The following is a 21,206-nucleotide window of genomic DNA, read 5'->3' as shown; positions in this document are numbered from 1 at the left end:
CAAATTTATTGTTAATATAATAGTAAATTTTCTTTCGAAGGTAGACAAGGTTTTGAAGTTTTCGTCGTCTAACAATTAGTACAGGTTTGTACTAAATTAAAATACCGTGTCTTAATACTTTTTCCTGACCATACTTTAATTTCACTCTACGGAACGTAACCTTTGAAAACGAAATAAGAGAAAGATAAGAGGCTATCGCAAACATTGGGTCGCGAAATACCTTGCCTTGTTGTCAAAGAAGGAAGCTCAGAGTTATAATAAAAAAGTTCTCTTCTCAATCTAACCAAGAAGCTCACACAATCAACGTATACAAAACACTAATTAATTCATTGTCACGCGATGGTTTTTTGTCCAATCGATCGTGTGTATGACAAAGAGAAATAAATTTCTTGCCAAAGCGTAGCTATATAAGCAAAACTAATTAAATGTGTCCCAAGGAGGGATTGCGGAGGGTAAGGTGAGAAAAATCACTGCAATTAATTGCAAGAAATTGCCATGGACTTTCACAAGAGATTGAAGGAGGGATAGGCCGGTGGGGGTATGGGTAAAGACTAAGAGTGCGGCAAAAGTCGAAAATTACACGTAATTTATTGGTGTTTTATGTATAGCCGACACGCTGTCCCAGGTAAATTGAGACATTACAGCGCCAACCTTAACACCTCTTGCTCTCTCACTCGTGTTGATTATTGCCAGCATATTTTGTACTTTTATTGCATATAAGCCACGGCAATATGAGCAACACCAGCGTAAATGTTGATGAGTGATAAGCCCTGCAATTGGCGGTGTTCTCCAAATGGGTATTTTGTAGGCGAAATCACCATCATATTGTGCTCTTTTTGCAAATACTCCTCGTACTCTCTGTGCAGAACAAATCGTCCAGATATTCCCCTCAACTGAACAATTGTCTGCCATGGAGGAGCAATTTTGCATTGTGGGTGTTTTGGCAAATTGGAAGTAGAGGATGGGATGGTGAATTTTGCATCAGCAACATACATTTTATCTATGAATACCCCACATGAATATGTCTTATCTCTCTGCCACTGAACAGAATACCACGGAAATTGCTGGGAAAATTTCACTCAACAGAGTGGAAAATCACTTTAATCAATGATTTCACTTCTTAATAGTTTTTCACAGTGATTGTGCAGACATGGGAAAAATAAATTTATTACCATGCAAGTTTCAAAGCAGCATTAAAGTCAGGGTGACTTTGAACTACGGGTACTTTAAAGCTCAATGAAATTTGAAGTGTTGGCAAAAATGAAAGGTTTCCCAAGAATTTTCCCTTCAGGCTGTTTTAGACATTCAAAAATTATGTTTTAGCTTTCACAACAGTTGCTTTACAAATACTTAAAGCGAATTTTCTATGTTTTTTCTATGTTTTATTTATAAAAACTCTAGTTGATTACCATAAATTGAGCATGAAAGCTTTTTATAGGGTAAAGAATTCAAATAAACATAAAATTACCTAAATAAGATATATTTCTATGTTTTTCTATGTTGACGCAAAATTACAGTTTAGGTGCTATTCTAAATTATCTCTTACATTGTGTAAAACAAATTTAATTGCACGAAAAAATATCTGTTGAAAAATTTTTTTTGAGAGCCTCCTCGCCTAATCGTGATCATTTTCTATGTTTTCGATGTTTATCTTAGTGAGGTCTATAAGAACTACATTCAAAATTTTGAGATTGATTTCCAATTGAAGAAAAATGAAATCTACCTTGGAAAACTGATTCGTATTATTCGATAAATATTTTAAATTTTTTAGTTTCGAATATATATTTACTTACCCAGGATTACAGAATAACATAGAAAATTTCAGACTAACTAAGCTTAAGTGGAAATGTTAAAGTTATGTAAATTTCCTGTAATTCCAAATATATTAGTCCCTCAAAGCTTTTCGAATGCCCCAAATAAATTCTCTATGTTTTTTCTATATTTCGCAAACAGGAATATTATAAAATTATAATATCCTTTCAATATAACCAATCTTAATAATTCATATGCTATGTAAAATAAATCGTAACCAGAGTTTCTCATTGTTTGGGGTTAATCTTAACTAACTTGGAAGATATGTATCTTTTCGATGTTTTTCGATGATGTCTTAACATATCTATAATATGGCAAAAAATTGTTTAAAAATACTCATTCTTCTAATTTGAGATTTTATCGCACTGTAATTTTCTTGTATTTATTGTGTGTAATTTAAAAAATGGACTGTATAAAACATAGAAAACATCGAAAATTTTCAAAAAGACGCCATTTTACTCCGTTCTATTTATGACAATACATATTTTCTATTTAGTTTTAATAAATGAAATAAATTTTGAAAAGTTGTGTATTTTTTTGTAAGAAGCTCAATTGTGTAAGTAATAATTCAAAAATTCAATAATTAATAGGCATTAAATTGACGCTTTTGCAAATTTTGTTACTGAAGCGAAAAAAAGTAAAGAATATAGTTAAAAGTATACCAATAATTTGTATGTTTAATCCTCAACAGCAAGAAAAAAAACAGGGGAAAGAGCCATAAATCAAATTGGAATATTATTCGGTCGAGTGGATCCACTTGTAGCCCAAGTACTAGTCCCCATTTGCCCTATATTCAGTGTGTCGATGACAACAAGAGGCTCCACCATTCAATTCCATTTACGTTAAATGCGTTCAATGTTCTCTCGATTATTTCAACATTATTTATTTTAAAACGTGAAATACCAAAGAGGAACCTAGAGAAGAATCTCTCTACAGAAAAAAAAGAACACAAAAACCAAGAGTGTCTTTAATAAAAAAAAATACCCATCTCGATTTGAAGTTCAGCGAAGATAAAGGGGCAAAGGAAAAAAAAATGAGAGACTTTGTATACCGTAAAGACATTTTCGATCATCATTATACGTTTTTAATGCTTCTGTTCATACAAGCGTAAATAGATTTTTATATTACGTTATAAAACAGGCATGATGAAAAAGTCTTTCACTGTGCACCATAGAAGCCTTTCGGTGGAGATTGTTGTATGTTTTCTTTTCACGAAATTTTTGTTGGGGGCTTATAAAAAGGCAAAAAAAAAAACAACAGAAACAACGAGTTTTACTCTCTAATGATCGTAAAAAAGTGAGTTAGCAACACTAGAATAGCTCTTTTTGCTCACTAAATCATCTTGTCGATATATCCCAAATGTTTTGCTCTCTTGAGAAAATTCTTTTTCAAGAATCACCATCATCAGGTAATCTTACGGTATTCAGTGTGATGAGACTTCTTTCTCTTCTGGGATGGTAAATTCATCCCACTCTGGATTGAGGCGTGAGTTTTAAGTTATTTGCAGAGATGAAAATGCATGCAGAAGAACCACCAAAAAATCGGCAATCATTAAAGAACCATTAAAGGCATTTAAAGTTCTGTGAATGTATCATTTGAATTGGGACAGGCAGCTCCTCACCATTTTATACTTTAGTTTTGAGGTGTAACTATCTATTTTATGCAAATGACCTAAGATTACCTGTCAAATTCAGAAACAAGTAATTCTTGTCAGGGAGTAAATGTCTCGTTAAATTTACTAATTTACGAGCCAAAGATCTCTGGTACATTTTTTTTTATATTAGGGTCGAAGACTTTTGACGCGATTGTAGTTGGTAGTTATCGGACAACAGTATTTACTAATTAGAATGTTTTCTTCATTTTGCCGTTGTTCCACAGCATTGCCATTTGGGCGACCAAAGAACAATTTATTTGCAAAAAGGCAATACTTTAATTTATTAGAAAACATGTTTTTTTGATTTTGACAAAAAGTATCTGAATAGGTATATGTAATTTGGCTCTGCCTATTAATACTTTAAGCCACGCCCGTTTTAGGACTTTAGTCAAACTGATACAGCATGTAAAATTTCAGGTTGAAATCGCTCTCCTGAAAAGTTGGCCATTCGTGACTTATTCGTTTTATATTTTAAGCCGTCGAATAATATTTGAATAGTTAGTCTAATCCCTCAAAGTTCCTGAAACGAACCTTGGGTCAAATCCACGCCCCTGGCAAGTTGCCTCAAATTTGAAGCCACTTTCTCATACTTCGATTTAAATTTATATGGGAATTTTTTTGCACTCGCGACCGTTACACTGAATAACAAAAAAGTAAGAAGTTTTTCCGTATTATAAGATAACTTTCCGTATGGAGGGATAAATATACTAAATTTTTGTTTAAATAATTTTTTTCCTCGGAGCACTGTGAGCTGAGTCCGAGAGCAATTTAGGAATTGGCTTCAAATAGCTCCATATAAAAAAATTACTTGCTACATTCTTGGCCAAATTCATTAGGAACGTGGAAAAAACCGAGTTGTGCGAAACTTGAGTCGTCCGGAGGTAGCGCGCTTTTCCCTATATCCTGTGATAATACCGATAGAACATTCTTTGTGAAAAACTAAGGCACTTCTCATGGAAGCTTTAAATTAAGCTACTGACCCAAAATATTCAAATTTTTAAGAGAAAAATGATTAAATCTTTCAAAAAAAATAAATCAAATTTTAGCATGGTGAATCAAGTGGCGGATAAATTAATATGTTTTGTATGATGATATCACAAAAGATTTGTATGACCGGTATGACTCATTTAAAAATAAATTTTTCAAGAGACTTCCGTCAGATAGCACGCAGTAGTAGGGTAAGTGTGCCAAATTTCGGCATAGTTGCATGCAAGCGCCAAAGTCTCAAGTTTGAAATGTAATATCTTTAATACAAATTGATTTTTTTATTTCTTCTACTTAAGGAGTGTTGCTTACAACCTTGTAAACAGTTTATCGTCTTTATTTACTTTAAAATCATTCTTAATACATTTTAAAATGAATAAAAATGAAGACACAGCTTTGGTGCCCTATTTCGGCCACCTTCATTCTCATAGTTCCTTGCCCTTCAGGAATTCTTCCAATGCCTTTTTCACGTCATCTCGTTTGTCGAAGCTATATTTTTTGTTATTCTTTTGCATTATATAATCTCTAGAGTACGTAACGTCTAAAAGTTCATGGAAATTCGAGGAACAAAAAAGGTGGCCGAAATTGCAAGCTGGCCGGAATTTGGCACACTTACCCTAAGTACACGAATAATTAGGCCTTTACTAATAATTTAATGTAATTCTCCTGTGCATTTCATTGTCCTCTACTATACATTTTATTCACTTGTTCTTTACTAGTTTACTAGTTCACCACTACTTAACTTTACTAGTTCTAACTTAGATTCACTGGACTTAAAAAGACGTGTCTTATTAGGTGAGATTCTTAACAATCTCACCTACTATAATCCTAACAAAATTTCATGTCGTCCGATCGACCTCAAATTTGGCCAAAATGTGTTTCGCCACTTCCTGATTCCGAATATATATGTGGCTAAGTTACGTTCCCGGCCGGCCGGCCGGCCGGCCGGCCTGCCGCTCTTTGGAGCTTAATAGCTCCTAAACTAAAAAAGATATCGACTTGCGGTTTTCGGCAAAGGTTATATATCGGGTGAAAATTGCAACTTGGTGCATAGACCCCCCACCCCCCACCCCTCCTTCCGCCATTTTGAAGACCCCCCTTTTTTGTTTTCTCAATAGCTCCGCCCCTATGGCATCGAGCGGGCTCAAATTTTAGTATGTTATAGCTGGGCCTTAGAGCTTTCCATCAATACCAAACTTAAGGTCCCTCGACCCCCCTGACCCGAGCTATAAGGGTCCAAAAAAATTTTCTTAAAATGGCCATAACTCCGGTTCTAATTGTCAGAATTTAAAAAGTGAGGGCTTTTTGGAAAGCTCTCGTGAAATGCCACTTCCCCTTCTAACATCGCAAGTTCATAAAACCACCGCTAGGGGCGCTTTTTTTAAAAAGAAAATTTTTAAATCTTAAAAGTTAAATAACTCAAAAATTCCATTGTGCATCGGGATGAAAATTTAGTATGTTGTAGCCGTTGTTTATACCTATCAAACAAAAAAAAACCTTAAGTCGATCTAAAACCCCTGACCCGAGCTATAAGGGGTCAAAGTTCGAACATTGACCGGCCTCTATCTCCGGTTCTAATTAACATAGCGACCTAAATTTTACCTTTTTGGTTTCGTCTCGATGAGCACTTTCAGATGGAAGTTCAAAAATTCACCACAGGTGGCGCTGTGATAGCGTCAAAATTCATCGAAATTCAAAGTCACTTTTCTCAAAAACGGCATTGTGCAAGTTAATGAAATTTTAGTATGTTATAGTCCAGTCTAGGACGTTTCCAAAATGGTGCGTATGCGCGCTGTGGTTTTAATAGAACCGGAGATATGAGGGGTCAAAGTTCACGAAATTCACAAAATCATATCTCCGGTTCTATGTGACCGATTTTGATGAATGAGGGCTTAAACGAAAGATCTTACCAAATGCTACTACTTTCTAGAATATTTGAACTTCGTGGGACCAACACCAGGGGCGCCACAGTCGAAAAACCAATTTCAATATCACATAACCTCAATTATCTCGACTGTCGCTGAACCGATTTTGATGATTACTTCGACATAATTGTAGAGCACATTTGTCTCTACATTTCGTCCATACATCATTTTCCGCTCAGACTACGCTATCACTCCGATTTTGCCGTTTAAGTGTGAAAAAATTGATTTTTCCAATAATAACGCTTTGAAATCACTCAGATGCCAATTTGACTGCCTCTACTCCACCGAGACACTTAAAATAGGGGTTTAAATGGAAAGTCCCGCAAAATACAACAATTCTTTGATTTAGTTGAAGTTCAACAAATGACTACTTGGGGCACTCTGGATGAAAAAACGAGTTAAGAAACAAAAAACCTCGATTATCTTGGCTTCTGAGTAGTCGATGAGTTCAAGTTCTACGGCAAAATTATAGAGAACATTCTGGTCTACATTTCACCCATATAACACTTTTCTGTCAGTTAATCCAAATCCTTGACATTTTGGTTCAAATACAAAATAATTTCACGAATTTGATTCAAGATAACTGAATGGCGTCTCCCAACTTCAGCTCTAAATCGAATTTCCATGCACTCCGAGTTAGCTCACGTTAAGAATCTCACCTACATAAGCCGGTTAGGATTATCCGTCCCTTTTTCCCTATAAGTGAACTTTACGACATGAGATAGACCTCTTCTTGAGCTCAGAAGAGTAAGAGTCATCAGACGAATAGTGCCCTTTAGTAAATATTAAAAATACAAAATGTTCATTTTAGTTTGGCTAAAGTTTCTTTCTTAAATATATATAAACATAGCTGTGATGATAGCATCTAAAATGGGCGTGGCTTTAAATTATTCATTCATATAACTTAGTTAGGACACATATTACTTTTAAGCAAATAAAAATAAAATAGAGAAAATATCTATGAAAATACAGTTGCAGCTCTTCCGATGTTCGCCAGAGAATTTGTTCTTTTCGAATCAAAAGACTCCGAGTTTTTGCCAAAGCTTTCAACCCTTGGTGTAGGTCTTCATCAGCACCAAGGGTTGAAAGCTTTGGCAAAAATTCGGAGTCTTTTGATTTGAAAAGAACGAATTCTCTGGCGAGCACCAGAAGAGCTGCGACTACGAGGGCATATAACTCCGCCAGATATAGGTATATATTCCAGAGAATCTATGGAAATAGTTAATATAATGGATAAAATCAGTAGAGAATAAGTTTGTCCCGTTTTCGATCAGCTTTTCTGGTAATCCAGGTAAAAGTTTTATTAGTTCAAATTTTATCTCTACTGAATGAAATCAATTTATATCCTCAAAAACTCTGATTTATCTCAATTCTTGGCGGATGAACAACTGCCACCGGTATAAGGTTTCCAAAGTCATCCAGAAGGGAATACAAAACCTTTTGAGACTTGATAGACTAAATTGAGATTTTTCTCTCCACCATGCTCCTTCCTGCCAAAAAATTCTCAAGAGCATCACGGTAAAAGAAGAAATATTTTATTGTGACTGAAGTACCAGGGAGGAAGTCATTTAAAAGTCATTAAATTTATCTCATATTTCTTGTGCGGCATTTGTATTTGGGAAAAAAAACTTCTGACCTAGAAGATGATTTTATTTGATTTGCTGGAAAGATTTCTGTCTTTGTCATTTCTATTTTTCTTTTTTTTTTTGTACTTTGCCGGTATTTTTGGTCCAAATAAGAAAAAAAGAGGGAGAAATTTGTCTGATGACAATCACACGCCATACACTGAATGTGAAGTCAATACGTGGTTCGAAATGAAGAATTTTCATGCGTTTCGGTCATAAAGAGTGTGGCATAAGACGCGAATATTCTTCTGGTGTCAGCATCAATTTTTACGATGCGACACATGGCAATAAAAACTGAGCCCAAGAACTCGTAAATATTTTCTGATTCGCTTGCAGATGATGTAGGGGGGATCCATTGGATGGAAGATACCCCCAAAGAGAGATGAAAATTTGCGTAAGAAAAGAGAATTGCTGAAGCATGAAATTTGGGATCAATCAAGTGTCTGGGATGTGCAGGGAATCCTGCCCTATGTTCATGAAAATTGTCGATGAGAGGAGCGCATGTTGATTAGAGATGGGAGATGATGAAGAAATTCTAGAGGGATATATTTACCTTGTTCTTGCACGTGACTTGAACTCGATACTTGGTCTCGGGCCAGAGCGAGAGTTGTACACTAGACGAGTCGGTCAATAGGTTACCCATTAAACCGCCTCCGGAGACCTCCCATGTGACGAGACACTGACTAGGTGAGCTCATCGTGGGCCAGGCCACATCAGCTGACACCAGGGATCCCTGTCGGATCATCGTGATGATCCTCAGTGGCCAGGCTTCCTGGATTGATGTGTTGATCTTCGATGGAGCCGTTGCGCATTGGTCCCAACACTGCAAGCAAAAGAAAAAAATAGACACAATTTAGACTAAATTGCAAGACTTAAATGCATTAACAATAGAATTTTTAATCCATTGTATATGCCCACAACATAAATAAATCAAGTGCGCACATTATGACTCTATAAAACATACAGAGCGTTTAACTATAAAATATTGCGATTAATACCCTGGTAAATACCCACAATTTTGCATTGGATAATCATTCAAAACAATCAGGTTGGGTAATTCGTGACTTTAAATTCACGTTGATACACGAACTGTTTTCCATCCCATGTTCTCTCACACCATTCTCACTAAATTGCACTTGCAATTCAAGCTGGAGTCTTCTCTCCTTGACAAGGAGAATGAAGAAGAAGAATCTTAATTTTTTTGGTAATTGAAACACTGCACAAATATTGAAATTCCTGGTTGTTGTTGTTGTACATATTAGTACATGTCTGTTCTAAACCTATTTGGAATTTTTCATTCGTCTGGATTCAAATGTGAATAAAAATTTCATTGTAAATCAGTAGCTTTCCTGAAGTGCACAGGGGGAAAGAAATAGTTTAGCACAGATTTGTACTAAATCAGGCCCTACATTTTGAAATATTCCAAGATAAATGCTTGTTTTAGAACTATTTTAGAAAAAAATAATAATTTAGTGTATGGCTGTACTAAACCAAATCGAGATTTTTAATTTACGAAAGCAAATTTGAAAATATTCTTTAATGGAAAAAGAATTAGCACATGGCTGTGCTAAATCAATTATAATTTAAACATTGAAGGAATTCTGTTACAGTCATTCATGTCAGAAAATAATTTCATTTAGTATTTTAAATTGTATAAGTATTTCTACCGAAATAGAGCTAACGCTACCGCAGCTCTTTCAAATTGAACTTTTTAGTACAAATAAAATACTGAATGTCCTATTCATAATATTTTCAGCTTGGACCTTTTAAGCTTCAAATTTGAAAAGCATTCCAAACCCAGTGGGAATTTTACCAAAAACCCTAAAAAGGAATACAAGCTCCAGTGTATGTTAATTCTTTGATGTGTCCCAAAAGTATATAGACTGAAATTTCATCATGCATCAGTGATTGGATGTATGTTTTTCTTTGTTGAAAATCAACCATCAACAGTTGGACAATTTCCAGGGGAATGTACAGTGAAAACTGTTGCCCCAAATGAATGTTTTCATTTCATTTCAATTTTCTCCATTGAACTCCCGGCCATCGTACAAACTAGGACTTTTGCAATTTTCATTTCAAAATAACTTCCCTTTCTGTATCTCAGTGAAAATATCAACACAGAAGGACATAGCATAGGGAATCCTTTTCCTAAATATCATTCGTGAATGGAAAATAGTGCTTGTGGGCATGGGAATATTGAATTTTACAATACACATATCTCTTCTGTAGGGATTCTTTTCTATGTATGCTCTCTAACTCCTGTCCATCACAGACCATTTTCTACATTTGACAGAGGCAAAGAGTTCGGAGAGAGCTTTCCATACACGGAGAATTCATGTTGTATTTCCATAGATTTCTTCTGAATATTTGCTTTATGCCATGAAAGCATTAAATGGGGTTCATGCAAAAAGTATATATTTGCAGAATGAGAAAATTAAACACTCTTCCTCACCCATAATACAATTAGGGAGAGAAATCAGCAAGTAATTGTCAGGCATCATCATTGAAAATTTTATTATATGGAACTCTTAGTGAATAATAGGATGCATTTGAAGCTCGGAAGTTGCATTGTGATGGACCAAGAGAGAGCGAGAGGTAACCCAGAGGGCAATTAAGGGTATGTTCTTGTTTTCTGATATTTCAATTTTGAGGAACAGAAGAACCATCTTCATCGGTTGAAAAAGGAGGCACCACTCGTATTATATTCAATTTTATCTGTCATAACATGTACTTGGGCATCTTGGGACTTGGACAGAGATGAAAAACCCACAGCCCAAGATGGGAGTGAAATGGACAAAGATATACCCCAGTGGATGATGAGAACATGATCTGACGGACGAGCAGGGAACAAAAAAATTAATAAGTAGCTCATAAAAATCCGAAACGGTTAAATAATTACGGATGAACATAGAGAAACTCCACTCTTCCAGACCATCAAAGAGGATTGAAGTACTCTTTTTTTTCCCTTGATTCTTTCGTAGCATCTTCTTCATATCATCATACAAAACCCATTCCCATACACGGAGTCATGGGTCTTATAGTACATTCCTTGACCACGTGAAAAGTGGTAATTTGGAAAAGTACGGGATATGGAGAGTGCTGAAGATGAGCCTATCGAGAAATTGTGTCTGGAAGACGATGACGGCATGATACATTCAAGAATCATGCCATGGATTCATGTATTGAGGTCATGATAATCAATTACAGAGGCTCACACACCATCCCTAAACAATGAATTTCCAAAGAAAAAATATCCACTGAACAGAAGGTAGAAAGACTCAAATAAGGGTTAGGAAATATGATTCTAAGAAGAGTCAACCAACAAGGACGATCCTACATGTCTTCAGGGCATAATGATCACAACAAAGAACTTTTAATATCCGCAATTCCTGTAGGTCTACATCGCCATATTGGGAAATATTTTGAAGGATAGGTAGTTAATAATTTAGATAGCTAGCCTGACCCCGAATCTTGAACTTTCGTTCCTGTATAGCCTATGTCGCCTGTGTACCTAATTTTATTTTGCGATTACTATTTTACGATTTTACTATTCTAACGGTTAAGCTTATGGCTAGCGAGAAACAAATTCAGGAGGAATCTTCAAATTACCCAGATCTTGACTTCATGTGAATATGACGTTCATGAGCTTAAATACGATATTAGTGGACTTTGTGCAGTGGATTCATTGCCTTGATGGACTATTCGGCAAGCCCTGTTAAATCTGATAGCCATACTACTACTTTAATAAAAACTGTAAACCAAGTTCATAACCAACCAATGAAGAAGAGTTAACGATTTGATTCGTAACTGACCTATTTCGGGTAATGTTTATGGTACAAATATGACTGTCTCGATTTCTACTGGATAGAATTTGATAAGGTTCATGTTCTTCAAAGGTAGAAAAGAATCCACGTTGACTTTGTAGTGTAGCAGATCCTTTTTATGAAGCACCTCAATGAGTTCGTATTTGCAGAACTTCCTTCCGGGAGGAATGAACATATGATCTCAAATTCGGTTAAAGGGCTTTCTTAAGATCGCAAAATTACAGTAAGCCACTAATCTGGAATCCACTAATCCAGCACGACCATTGATCTGAAAACCATTGATAATCTTTACTGGTTTGTATAGATCGTATAGATCAATTTACGGAATTAGCCCCTACGAAATTATTTCGAAATTTGACTAACTTCGAAATAGGGACACTTGCAATTTTTATTATTTGAATTTATTCTTTTTTTTACAAAAGGTGGAACAAACATATTTGTTACAAAGGACTTTTTACCATCGTGACTTTCCGTCTAACAAATGAGATCATTTCGACGGCTACATTCCATACTATGCTAAGTCGACTTAGCTTTATATTACTCCGATATATATGTTGTTCCTGAGACCGAGATCTACAACTGGTAAAAATTTTGTGGTCATCCGATGTTCGGGTAAGTTGAAATATATAGAAAACAATTGGTTTATATAGTTTCTGGTAATTTCCTTAGGCGACCTTCTTAAGATAAGCTTATCAGGTGTAGTTCTATCAAGTTTATCGCAAGTAGTTTGCAATCTAATAGGATACCAGATAGTATCAGACATTATTTCCTTACGCAACGACAGCGCTCTTAACTAACTGATTGAAATTGTAAAACTGCATAAATCCTGGCATATACGATCTATGATTCAGGGTTTCTGCCGTTTACCTGATGAGATCAGTCGTGATAAGTCGGCGGCAGACGCAACCAAGCATTAATTGAGGAGAAATATATAAATTGAATTGAATTGAATTGAATTATTGTGAAAAATGTGCAATGTATTAGAGGATAGTTAATAAACCGTTTATTTTTCACAGTTGATCTATCATTCCTTATCCTTTATTCTTGACACGTTTAAGCAAACTCTTATTCATTATGGGCGTCAGACCTGATACTTAGCCATATGGCTTAACTGCTCTAATTTTTCAACAGTCAAGACTTTTTGGAACAATTTAACTTAGGATAGTATTATTATAAGGAAAATTGACCTATTAAATTCGGGAAAAGCGATAAAATTGCTTGCAATTTTGGATTTTGAGATCTTCACAAACTGAGCTAAACCTCTAGTCTGAAGACAACATTAGATGGATGATGAAGGTTGCTGGTGATTTTGTTAATAAGGCGGCTTCACCGTATACTATACTAGGCAGGTGCACTTCCTCATTTTCTTCTTGAAACTCGTAATAATTGTTCCAATTTACTTTATCAGGGCTTGCAAACAGAGCTCAAACCTGGATTTTCAATCAAATTAATTAACAAAATAGTTTCGAACTTGATCATGATAAAATTAAAATTCTTAAATGGTTGCAATAGCTGTCCTTTGTTCCGACAATCCAACAAGTAATGGGCCGGTATTTGTTAAACGAATACATGTGATTTTTTCCATCATCTTCAGAAAATTTCCACCGCACAATCATCCTTGAGGTACTCTCTCTCATTCTGGTCAGTGAATTCCTTTTGGGATAAATTAATTGAGTTATAAATTCCGAATGAAACGGCTCGATGGAGTAATGGTTAGTGGTGAATTTGTTTATCGAGAGTGAAAGAGATATGGTCCGGAGCCCAAAACCTCTCTCAATTGCAATTGGGCAAACGTTCCTGAAGCTGGATAAAATTTGAGGGATCTCTCATGTTGGACCCCTATAATTACACATCCCAAAATTCAAGACAGTAAAATCTCTGGGCATAAGATTCACTGGTAAAATGCTGCCTCTCAACTTTGAACCATCCAGAACATTTATTTAGGCATTCTGTTTCTGGGTGCACGCTTTATCGTTGGGGTTCTTCTTAACTTTTTGGTATTTTTTGCAGGGCTATTTTTTTTTGTCTTAAGCGATATACCTTAAGAGGAAATAATTGCACGATGTCATGACAGATTGCAATGAAGCTTTCATTCTCTCTCACTTCCACCAACCACCTGAGTTTCAACCTTCATCCCAATCAACTGGAGATCCCACGTTTTGGGATTTTAGCAACATCGGTCGGACAGAGACAGTAAATTGTATGTGGTGTACGAGTTGTGGGTCCAAAATGCCACACAACAAGAACAATGTTGTACTGTTTCTCCCAATGTTTGCCCTCACATGCCAAATTGAGACTTGATGAGACTCTCCACATCAGTCCAAATTGAATGTGGTTGGAAACACTGTTGATTTCCACGAGAGTTCTGCTCCTCATCACCCATTCTCCCCATTCTTGCACAGCATTTTGGCTTTTTTTTTACCATCATCCACACACTCTTTCGGCGCGACTTTAATCAAATAAAAGATACATAACATAAGCACAAGACGAGAACAACAAATGTGCATCAAATTCCCATGGCACGTAAACATCATCCATTAAGTAAATTACTAAATTATTTAGACGGAAAGACTCCCTTCAATGTTAATAAACATAACCTCTGGCGGGGATTTCACGGGAAAATTCACCAAAAATAAGCAGCTACAGGGGACAGAATTTATACCCACTTTTAGTATAACTATGAGGATGAGTTGATAAGGGGGGCTTGAAAATTTCAAAAACAAAAGACATAATATTTTAATGACTTTAATAAGGCACAGCTGTAAAGTCTCGACCTATGGCCGGATACTATGTATGTACATACACCGAAAACACTAATTTAGCCTTAGGGGCCTATTCTATATCATTAAAAATGCGAAGCTTTCGAAATTATCTTCTTGAAATAAATTATTAAGGAAAATCAGAACAAGTACTTTGTGTTTTATTTGGATATTGATTTAGCAACACAAGAAATTCAATTCAAAAATTCCAAATTTTCAAAGTTTGCATAGGCCCGTATTCTTTCCGTACAGAAGTAGATCATGAAAAATTCGAAAATCTATTTGAAGATCCAAAAAAGAGACTTTCTTACTTCTTGATAATCCCGCAAGGTGGCTGAGATACATCCTGTTCGAATTTCGAAGTACTCAAGTGTCAAAATTTGACGATCTTCACATTGTTGTGAGGAAAAAAACAGAACAAAGACGCTTACTGTTCTTGCCCCAGTATTTAATCACTCCATAATCACTGAGTAACTCTTTTGCGAGCTTTTTAGTGTGATATTTGATAAATTTTCCACAACTTGTTCGAAAATTTAGTATGAAAATTCGAAATTGAATTTGAATTCTTCGAACATCAACGACTTTTTGTGCAAATAGAGTTCCATTTACCTTTTATCCAAGACACTATTGGAGAATCAAAATCTACTTGTGATCGGGCTCATTTTCGAGATTAAAGTATCGGTCGGTCGCGACGTTAAAAAACTTAATGTTCCCTTTCAAAATATCTCGGGAATCTACACTGTTACTGCTGTTACTGAATATCAATTTAGGGTAAGAGGGACACCTTTGAATCGAGACAGCTTTAAAATAGGCCCTTTGTCCCCAATTTTTAAACGAAACTGGACCGAACTATAATATATTTTAGCTCAGTAAAACAGTCAAACTAAGCTACCTAATAAGCTACCTAACTAAACTACCTACTAACTAAACTACCAATCAAGCTCAGAAACCCAATTTCAAAGTTGCCCCACTTCAAAGGTACCCCACTTCCCTCAACTGCCTTTTGAATATTACAAATATTTAATGAATGTCGTGAATCTATAAGAATATTGAATATAGGACGTTTAAATTTGGTTAGTTTTTGGCTTTACTTTATAATTCTAATTCTCGTAGGGGGGATGTGGGGCTACATTGAGCTGAAGCTACGTAGAAAACATAATTTTTTTCGCATATGTCTAAATAAAGGTGGACCTAGGCATAATTTAATTTAGATGCTTAATTGCTCTTTCTATTTAAATTAGATTATTTTAAAGCCCATCTAAAAATGGTATTTTCAATGTAGCCCCAGCTCGCCATACTTTCTTAATTCTTAAAAAATAAGTGATATTCGAGAATGGATTTAGGCTTGTATATATAGGCCCTCAATGGGACGTAGCGCTAACTAAGTAAGTAAGTATATTAAGTCTGAAAATAAGGGCTCTTTTTGTACAACATTTTAATTTAATCTTTAAAAGTTTGTAAAATCTTAAAATAATTTTGAGATGTCCTCAATTAGGATCCAACTCTTTACTTATTAACACGCTTATTAGGTTTCAAATTTAGGAATATAGAATATGGCCTATGTTATGTGCATAAGATACATAACCAACAAGCATCTCTCCTGAATACGAATGAAACGTCTGTCTTTGAGTCTATCAAGAGAAATACGTGGTAGTACACCCAGTAATTATTGAATTAAGCTTGAAATTGTAAAAGGCCTCTATTGATGGTCCCCAAAGTGGTTTCCCTCCTTTTGTTCCAACTGAGAAATTGGATCACGATCTTACTCTCATCGTCCATTTGCCGTATGTGGCCCAAGTGCCATAGGTCACGTGAAAGTGGACTGAGAGAACGTAGGCTGTTTTGACTGGGGGAATGATTAAAAATAATTATTTACTAAATAAGCACACGAAAAACCCACCAAGATGCTCATAAACACACCATTAAAAAGACGAGAAGTATTGTAAAGGAATTGGGGAGAAGAAAACATGATTAGGAACTCCTTCTCGTCAAATTGGCTCATTGTGTGGTTAATTCTTCATGTTTTTCATCTATCGTGCTCTTTTTTTTCATCCCGCCATGTCTTGCATTTCCTCCATGGTCTGTGAACCTTACAATTCATCTCTCTGGGATCCGCCTCTTGTTCCTTAACACCGCATACGAAAAGTACAAGGAATGGGGAACAGAGAGGAAAGGCAAAAAAAATTGAGAGCAATTGAAATGAAAGGGATGGAAATTTTGCATTGATTAATGCAAACAAAAGTGTAATTTATAAATTTGAGTAAGAAATTAATTTCTGTCTTCGGGATTTTCAACAGAATTTCCTGGCGCAGGAAGGTTGATATAAGGGCAAATTTGCTAGGAGAAGAACACCACCCTTGAGATGGTGAGAATTTTTGCTCATACCCATCTTCTGGCGAATGCTCAAGTCCATGTTGAATTTCGTGTATGTGCTCTCACTTCTCTATATAATAAATTAACCTAATTAATTCTGGCTGCTGCCTCCCTGAACTTCAGAAGCCCGCATGAGGGGGTAGAGGTTGTGTGGGAGGGTTTGGGAATGGATGTTAGACGAACCGGAAGGTGGGTGGTTGGACAAAATATGTGCCAAAGGGGGAATGGGGGATTCTGGGGGTTGATGAAAGTTGGAAGAAGCTACAAGCAGTGCCAATGAGTCCGGATGCGATGTTTACTTAGCCTGATTGAATTTACCCCCGAAGGTTTATTGCGCGCACCATAATTCCATTACAATTTACTTGTGCTCCTGACAAATATCCTCAGTAAGATTCTTTCATTCTTCTATCTCACAGTAGAAAATCCCATTCCCATCTTGTTCCTCCATTATTCAACAGACCAAGACTACAAGGAACAAAAAAACTCACAAATAATTCCCTTTGATTCTGCAAAATTGAGTTTCTGGCGGCTTTTTTTTTCTGGCCCACCCTTGTGTGCCCTATTAAGCCCCTTCATTGGCCCATCCTTTCCTGACACCCAGAGCAAAGCCACAATTTCATCCCACCCGGGTGAAGATTAATTAACAACTCGTCACTTTATGCAGAATCACATAAGCACTAACATCCCTTGACATGCCACAGTCGTCATATCAGCAGTAATCGTCATCATTTTCACTGCAGATGACGAGAGTATCTGTCTGCCTGTCTCCCAGTGACTGATTAAATTTTATCAAATCACGACAGTATGAAACAGAAATATTTATTAGGCTCTGCAGTTGGGAAAATCAGACAACTCATATTACCATTTTCTAATTTACAATCTAATCACTCCAAGTTCATTATTGATGGAATTTCTAATGACAAGTTATAACATATAAAGTGATAAAGTTCATATAAATCCTGACATAATCAAACACCAATCCTGAATTGAGGTTCAATCAATCCTATATGGTTTGGATTTTATAAAATATGCAAAACACTAACCATACAAGTCATATAAACCCAATAAATTTAGGTTTGTTTCATTTCAAAAACATATTTATATCCTTAATTTCAATTTTCAGGTGGCTATCTCAAATATCACGGATAATTGCATTTTGATTAATTTTTGCGGATGTGCCCAAATACATTAATCAAGCTTTGATGTCACCCCAAATCACAACATAAACTGTAAATCAAATTTGACATTGTGGTTAAGGGTTAACATGTTTGTTTTGTCCTAATGCGCAGCAAAGATTAAGTATAGCATCGAATTGAACCTGGTGAATTATTGTATGATTGCGGTATCTAAAATTAATATGTAATTTGATTAACAAAGTTTCTTAAACCCTGGCTTCCATGGCCTAATCAAATTTTGAATATAATTTATAATTGCAAGACCTAAAATTATGAGTTTCATATAAACAAAATCAAAATAAGGGTAAAATGGGATATTTTGAACAGAACTTAATTTTGAACTTTAAGATTTCATCATGATGTTTTGATTAAATTAAGAAGTGCAATCTCTATCGCTCAAGAGTACTCCTTCGTGGTCCTTGTCTTTGGCCCATCTAAAACAGTCAGGAAATCATCATAAGAAAAGGTGGATTAATGTGATATTACTTGCATTTTATAGGGGAAAGCGCGCTCAAGCTTCGAATAAGTCCATTAATTGTTCAAAGCTTGAATCATCCGAAGGTAGCGTGCTTTCCCCTAGATAAATTTAATAAATTTCAATACATATATTAACAAAAATGCCAGTAACTGTTCCCTGCCGATTTAAGATCTTGCTGATCTTAAGATTTAAGGTTTAAGATACCGTAGATGCGGGTGACTTTGACACCCTCCTGTTCGTTAGCTTTTCTTTACTTCTAGAAATTAAGGATGGCCTTTACCGATCCGATTTACCATATGTAATCGGTAAGAACCGTTCTTGAAAATTAGAATTAAAGCTTGCGAACAGGAGGGGGTCAAAGTCACCCGAAGGGACAAATTCACCCGCATCTACGGTATCTTAAACCTTAAATCTTAAGATCAGCAGTATCTTAAATCGACATGTATAGAAATTTATTAAATTTATCTAGGGGAAAGCACGCTACCTTCGGATGACTTAAGCTTCGAACAATTAATTGACTTATTCAAGCTTAAGTCATCAAAAAATTAACGCGCTTTTCTTTATAAAATACAAGTATTATCACATTAATCCACCTTTTCTTATGATGATATTGAAATTTAATATCCCAAATGATACAAAACAGGACATCAAAATGTGTTAACGCGTGTTCTTAAAGTACTAATGGGAAGTTCTTCAACCCTAAACTGAATGAAGTAGATGTAAGTGACTTTGCCCTACATGGGTGATTTTCCCCGTGGTATTGTTGAGCTTTTCTTTAATACTAACATTTACAGATAGTCATCACTTATCGGATATGTTAGTTTGGATTACTGAAGATCATTCATAATTACTAGAATATATTACAGAGAAGCTTATCCGGATAGCAGGGGGCGAAGTCACCTGAAACGACGGTGATCAAAAAAGCCTAGTACAATAAAATAAATAAATAAAATTTAAAATCACAAGTCAAACACCATGTTCTTCAAGAAATTTAAGTTCAAACATTTGAAATTCTTCGGTTGAATCTCTTTTGAGTTGGGTTAATTTTTGGTACCATTGAGAGAGAGATTTTGCAAGGGATGAGAGGGTGCCCTGGAGAGCATATCCCGACAAAACCACATCAGTTTAGTTTTGAAGGAGTTTCGTTTGGTGAAAGGCGGAAATCAACAGGCGAGGAGGAAAATTTTGGCATTTGTGTGCAGGAAAGTTGTTGGAAAATGTTTCCAACCAAACCCAAGAATACCATCGTTAACATGATTCTCTCATGGCGTTAACCAAGCCCCTTGCAACCCCCAACCTCCAAAAACCCTAAGTAATAAATGCAAATATACTTGTTTCAGATCGCATTAGAGACAGATCAGCTATTCTGAAAATTACACCAACTTCATAGAATTTACACAGGCTTCGCTTTAGAGATGGAAATTTGCCCGGAGTCAACGAAGGGCAAGGGTGGAGTAGTGTGAAGGAGACGAGACACCCGTATTTAACACTTTAATCTTCAAATATAAATTTTCAGTCGGGAGGCATTTACATAGATTGTCACCCCCTCAATTCGCGAAAAGTGTATGCACAGGCAAAACTATATGAATTATTCAAATTTAATTACATTTGTGGCACAATCCCCCTGTGATTGCAAATGTGTGACCGTTCGCTATACAACTACAACCCCAATCTAATTGGTTATGTAGGGCCGGGAGAAGGGGGTTGTTGTGTCTGCAGAATTCATCTCTGGCGCCGCGGTACCCTGGGCCAAAGGAAGGCATTTCGGAGGTAAATATAATTCCATAATTTGCACAAAATGCTCTTCCCAGTTAATCATTATTAATGTTATCTAACAATGTGATATAATATTTGCATAAATCAAAAGTGTGCTGCTTCTCCGTCTCCTGGTTCATCAGTTTGCTTATGAAGCACCCTCTTAGACCTTTATCTTAGTTGCGCAACCCTTTCTTCACTTTGATAGTAAATGTGTGAAGAGTTGAAAAGGGATCCAGATGAAGATTGAAGCTTCCTCAACATGTTTCAGATCTAAGTCTGTATCTAAATCAACCAAGAATATATCTTCCAGTTGCAAATTTGTAATGAACTTGTCATAAAGATATAAAATTCGATATTTAATTGTATTAGTAAAAGATTTCTAGAAAAGCGGAAAAGGAGATATCGATCTCGGGGCGGACCTAGGGTAAGGTTTCTAAATCAAATTCAGGATATTGTCTTGGAGCATCTTGAGATCGACCCCGAACATCTTCGTGAAGAAGCGGAAGACAGATAGGCGGGGGCTGCTAATATGGATGCTAATGGTCCACGACACCAATAGAGATGAGCGGTTGTAAATGATGATGTGATGAATTATATTAGTACTATGCAAATTTTGAGATGATTTATAAAAACGGTTTAAATCGGTTATGAATTGGTAAACGTAGACTTTTGAAAAAGCTTGTAAACAATTATTCTTCCCAAAGATTCCCTAAATCTAGAAAAGCTCGTACTAGTGTTATAAACAACTCATATTTTCAGTTGCAAGTGTAAGCTTGTCGTTTTATGGTATTGAAAACAAGGGTCCCGGTCAAAATCCCTAAAGCCAAAATCCTGAACGC

At 35.9% G+C, this 21,206-nt stretch overlaps 1 protein-coding gene across 2 annotated transcripts in view; it reads right to left on the bottom strand.

Annotated features, from left to right (window-relative positions):
• The window catches only part of LOC129805758 (uncharacterized), a 351,969-nt gene that overhangs the window by 13,789 nt on the left and 316,974 nt on the right, over nt 1-21,206 (bottom strand). For both annotated transcript variants that reach the window (XM_055853890.1, XM_055853891.1), the window contains one exon: nt 8,554-8,823. In XM_055853890.1, the coding sequence (XP_055709865.1) occupies nt 8,554-8,823 (270 nt within the window). The remainder of the gene's footprint in view (nt 1-8,553; nt 8,824-21,206) is intronic.

The sequence above is a fragment of the Phlebotomus papatasi genome, chromosome 3 (assembly GCF_024763615.1).
Source record: "Phlebotomus papatasi isolate M1 chromosome 3, Ppap_2.1, whole genome shotgun sequence".
NCBI lineage: Eukaryota > Metazoa > Arthropoda > Insecta > Diptera > Psychodidae > Phlebotomus > Phlebotomus papatasi.
This window is presented reverse-complemented; position numbering and strand designations above follow the sequence as displayed.